Source organism: Sinocyclocheilus anshuiensis, unplaced genomic scaffold, assembly GCF_001515605.1.
Source record: "Sinocyclocheilus anshuiensis isolate Anshui unplaced genomic scaffold, SAMN03320099.WGS_v1.1 scaffold1237, whole genome shotgun sequence".
Classification (NCBI taxonomy): Eukaryota; Metazoa; Chordata; class Actinopteri; order Cypriniformes; family Cyprinidae; genus Sinocyclocheilus; species Sinocyclocheilus anshuiensis.
In genome coordinates this window covers 1,303,561-1,308,603 of record NW_015553581.1, presented here as the reverse complement: position 1 = coordinate 1,308,603, position 5,043 = coordinate 1,303,561, and the positions used below count along the sequence as shown (strand labels likewise).

General features: G+C 39.1%; 1 protein-coding gene across 1 annotated transcript in view; it reads left to right on the top strand.

Annotated features, from left to right (window-relative positions):
- Nucleotides 1-5,043, top strand: part of LOC107668384 (partitioning defective 3 homolog B-like) — a 319,469-nt gene that overhangs the window by 142,111 nt on the left and 172,315 nt on the right. The window contains exons 12-13 of the mRNA XM_016460232.1: nt 301-440; nt 584-712. Of these exons, the coding sequence (XP_016315718.1) occupies nt 301-440; nt 584-712 (269 nt within the window). The remainder of the gene's footprint in view (nt 1-300; nt 441-583; nt 713-5,043) is intronic.

Below are 5,043 nucleotides of genomic sequence, written 5' to 3'. Positions count from 1 at the left end.
GCAAGGGGCGTAACATTTCCGTCACACGCTTGAGGTATTCGGCCAATCACAACGCACTGGATAGCTGGCCAATCACCAAACACCTCGCTTTTCAGAACGATGAACTTTGTAAAAATCGACACGTTTCAGAAAGGTGGGGCATAGAGGAGCAACAATAATGTACATTATGTGGAAAATAATGTGTTTTTTTAACCTTAAACCGCATAAACACATTTCATTACACCAAATACACAACATAATGTTCTTTTTAATAACGTCATATGACCCCTTTAATCCCGATCGCTCTCAACCTCCGCGTAGGTCCTGAAGGTCTGGGCTTCACTGTTGTGACCAGAGATTCTTCTGTGCATGGGCCTGGTCCCATCCTCGTCAAAAACATCCTACCCAGAGGAGCTGCTGTCAAAGATGGCCGCCTGCAGTCAGGTGACAGGATCCTAGAAGTGAGTCTCTTTCTGGAGTAAGATGGAGTGTTTCTAATATAGTAATGTATTTGATTGCTTGAAATAGAAAAATCACTTTCATTTCACATCAGTGTGAAGGTGCATATGAAATCCATTGAAAGCGAGTGCATGTGTGTATTCAGGTGAACGGTGTGGACATCACTGGCCATTCTCAGGAGGAACTGGTGGCCATGTTGCGCAGTACTAAGCAGGGGGACAGTGCGTGTCTGGTTGTGGCCAGACAGGAAGACATGTTCCTTCCACGTGAGCTGGTAAGAGTCTTCTCTGTCTAACTACAATGCATCTAATTGAGTCATGAGTCCCATGGTAGAAACCATGTCTTATACATTTACCTCCTCCTATCTGCTGCTAATAAACCTTTCTTAAAGTCTCTTCCTCTCTTGGTCTTTTCTTCCTTCTTAGTGCATGAATTGTCTGCATGATTGTGTAAATATATATTCAAAACATACACCCTATTTGCTGACAAGTAGGTTGGGTTGCTTGTGAAAGATGATGCAGTGTTTTCTACAGAATTCAGATTTTGTAGCGGGTGAACATACATATTTTCTCACATACACTACAGTTTTAAAGTCTGTGATAAGTAAGTTGTTTCAGGAAAGAAGGATGCATTAAATTGATCAAAAGTGACGGACATTTAAAAGTGTTAAAAAAGATTTCTGTTTCAAATAAATAGTTATTTTGGACTTTTGTTTATAAAGAATTCTGAAAAGAATTATGTTTTCAACATTGATAATTACAAATTTGTTTGTGAATTAGACTGCAGTGCTGGTTTAATTTTATTATTATTATTATTATTATTATTATTATTATTTTAATTCGGTCTCCCACTCTCTCTTTGTATGTGTGTGTTCAGCCAGCAAAGACAACAAAATAGAAAGATGCCGTCACTGTTGTTTCACGTTACCAGGCACTTTTAACTTACAACATTTAATTTAGACTTAAAACTCACATGGTGCTGTGGTTTAAAATAGGCGTTGCAGGACACACTAGTAAGAGTTTTAGCTTCTAAATTTCCATTAATAGACCATCCAAAGAAAATAATAAAATAGTCAAATTCTGTCATCTTATACTCATCCTTGTTTCATTCCAAACCTGTAAGATTTCAGTTAATCTTCAGTACACAAATTAACACGAACCTTACTGGTTCTCATGTGTCAAGCAAGCTTAGTTGCACTTAAGTGTTTGCCATGTTTGATGTGTATGTGTTTGTGTGTTGATCAATGTTGAATTAAAATAAAAGCCTAAATTAATTCTGTTCATCATATAAAGCGATCGTGGCTCTTCAGAAGACTTGGATTAAACCGATTCATTTGGGTTACTTTTTGGATGTGCTTTCATACTTTTTGAAGCTTGAAAATTTTGGTTGTGTGGCCTTTCAATGGATAGACAAAAATTACAAGTTAAAATTAAAAATATCTTCATTTGGGTTCCAAAGATGAACAAAAGTCTTGTGGATTTGGAACAACTTTTTTTTGGGGTGAACTGTCCCTTTAAGTGTCTCATTCAAGAGCACAGTGCATTACCTTTGCAGGGTCATACCTATAGCCTTTCAGTTACCATCTCATATATTTAATCACCAAATCAAACCACCCCACATAGCTTTAAAACAATGAGTGGACTACATAGAAGACTGTAAGGTCTGTATATGGCAGTGTTCTTCGGCAGGGCACTTGCTGTACTTCAGACCAACAGGAAATGTAATGGCATGTTATTTGGGTCATCTGCAGTGATATCATGTGTCCCAGTGGAATGCCTCTGCACTGTCATGTCTCTCTCCAAAGCCAACAGGCCTCTGTTTGCTGTCTTAGCCGTGGAAGGTCATAGTCACGCTGTAGTTCCTCAAGCCTTGAGGACGGGAAGTCCTGAGCTTCCTGCCTTTGTCTCAACCCCTGTGGGATGTGTAAGTATGCTAGCTTTTGCCTGTTTGGATGTTCAGACATCTTCACCTGTCACTCTTTCTCCCCTCAACTTTCCCTCCCTTTGTTTTTGTCCATTTGATATCTTTCCTGATGAACCTGGTGACCCACACACCCAGCCGCCGGAGCACTGGCCTCTCTGCACACACCCTTCTGCCCACCTTGTTGACTGACTTCCTGCTCTTATCCCTGCTTGTTGATTCAGCGCTGGGCAGGAAGTAGCGCAGGAGGTTGGGGCGCTCCTACAGGAAGTGCTGGAGCATGCAGGGCTGTGTGAAGTCAGGGACTACGACTGTGTAGCTGTGTGTTGGCTCTTCCTGTATCTCCCTCAGAGTAGTGCCCATCGCTCTGCAGTCATCCAAATTCTGCCCTACTCAGCGCTTTCTGTAAATAACCAAACGCTGAGAACCGCACTCACTTGACTATTACTATAGCAGTGCCACTCAAACTCTGGCCCCTCGCGGGAAATGAGCTACAGCCTCCATTGTCAACATATTTCATGTATTTATTTAGATGAATTCACAGCAGCAAAAGAGGAATTTAGGACACAATAGTTGGCATCCAGCAAACTTACCTTTTTGCTCCGTAATGTGCAAGTTCAAAGATAATATACAGCAAAATGAATACATAATACATAACATTCTAATGTATTGTTTAGTATATTTTTTAATGTATGTTTCATTCAAACCATTCAAAGTTTTGGGTTTAAAAAGTATTTTATGCTCATCAAGGCTGCATTTATTTGATCACAAATACGGTAAGAACAGAAATATTGTCAGATATTACAATTTAAAATAACTGTTTTCAATTTGAATATATTTTAAAATGTAATTTATTCCTGTGATTTTTCAATAATATGTTAATGGATTTGAAACACGTTTATCACAAGTAATGTAAAAAGTAAAGGGAAAAAATACAAACAGTTCAAACCTTTTCTATAAGCATTTTATCAATTAAATGAAATTGAAAAATTACGCAAGCTGATTTTTGGAGCCTTTTTTGTATGTTGCTTTCATCAAATCATGAAAATGAATATAAATGTATATTTCCATTAAAAAGTTTGAATTGGTAAGATTTTGGAATTTTTGCAATAAGATTCTTAGTTTCACCAAAGCTGCATTAATTTGATCAAAAATATAGTTAAAACAGTAATTGTGAAATATTATTGCAATTTAAAATAGCTGTTTTCTATTTAAATATAAGTCTCTTAAGCTCACAAGGCTGCATTTATTTGATCAAAAATACACTAAAAACAGTGATGTTGTGAATGTTGTGATTTTTTTATTGTAATACATTGTCAAATTTCATTTATCCCTGTGGTGGCAAAGCTGAATTTTCAGCATCATTACTCCAGTCTTCAGTGTCACATGATCCTTCAGAAATCATTCTAATATACTGATTTGATGCTCAATAAACATTTCTTATTATTATCAGTGTTGGAAACCAACATTGTGTTGTGCTGATTAATGTTTTTGGAAACAGCGATACATTTCTTTTCAGGATTCTTTGATGAATTGAAAGTTCAAAAGAACCGTGTTTATTTGAAATACAAATCTTTTGTAACATTATAAATGCCTTTACTGTCCATTTTGATCAACTTAATGCATCCTCGCTGAATAAAATTATACAATTCTTTCAAAACTTTTGAACAGTAGTGTATATTTACATTTTATTGGCTACCCTGCTCTCTGAAAATTAAAAATCCGTCAAGCACTAGTCGTATCAGTCTACAGATAAAGCACAGGCTTTGGACAGTCAGAAGGTAGAAGAGTTTGATAGAGATGATGCCATGTGAATGGATGGACAGGTGGAGGTCGCCTGAGAGAGATGAAGACTTGCTTTTCAGTGATGTCTCACTGAAGACACATGCGGCGGTAGTTTGGCCCATGTGAAGCGGGGAAAGGAGAATCGGCAGGTGGGTCTGACACTCTATAGTGTATCCGTCTGAGCTGTTGCTCAAAGAGTCTAACAACCTTCCATTGCTCTTCAAAGGCCACACACCGAAGACCTCACACACCCCTTACACAGTCAGCCCTAATCTCTCTCCAATATCACGGCCGCCCGGTGGGGGATATAGAGCTCTGTCTGCTGCTCCAGCAGGATGAAATAGTAATAGTGATATTAGATATGACTCCATGAACAAAGGATAAATGTGGAATCATTTCCTGTTCGGTTTGTAGTGTTTTTGCTCAATAGAGGCAGATTAAAAATGGAGTGTGGAGCTTGTAACAAAAGACCCTCGCGCCCCTTCAAGCAGGCGGCTTTGTGTACTTCAAAACAGCCCGCTAACAATGGCACCAGGCTGGGTAATAAGGGCCCTGACAAAGCCTTATCTCTCCCAGAACTCCAGCTGTGAAGACGAGCGGTTAGCACATGCGATAATGCTGTTGTGACAGCATTCCCTTCTCTGGCTCGTCCTTTACAATCCGAGGAAGTCAAACCCAGCCGGGACTCTGGCCTCTGCGCTACTTAATCTCATATCCAGACCTCCTTGTTACTACCTGCATTACTTCCTCAATAAACCTTTGATGTTGGTATCACCGGCCCTCTGAAGTCTCTTGGCCCACGAGGCCTGGTTTCCAGTCTCTGCCTTTTTATGAGTAAATAAAACCGCTTCCTGAGTGACAAGGTTACGGATGTCAATCCAGACCCCTTAGTCTTTTACA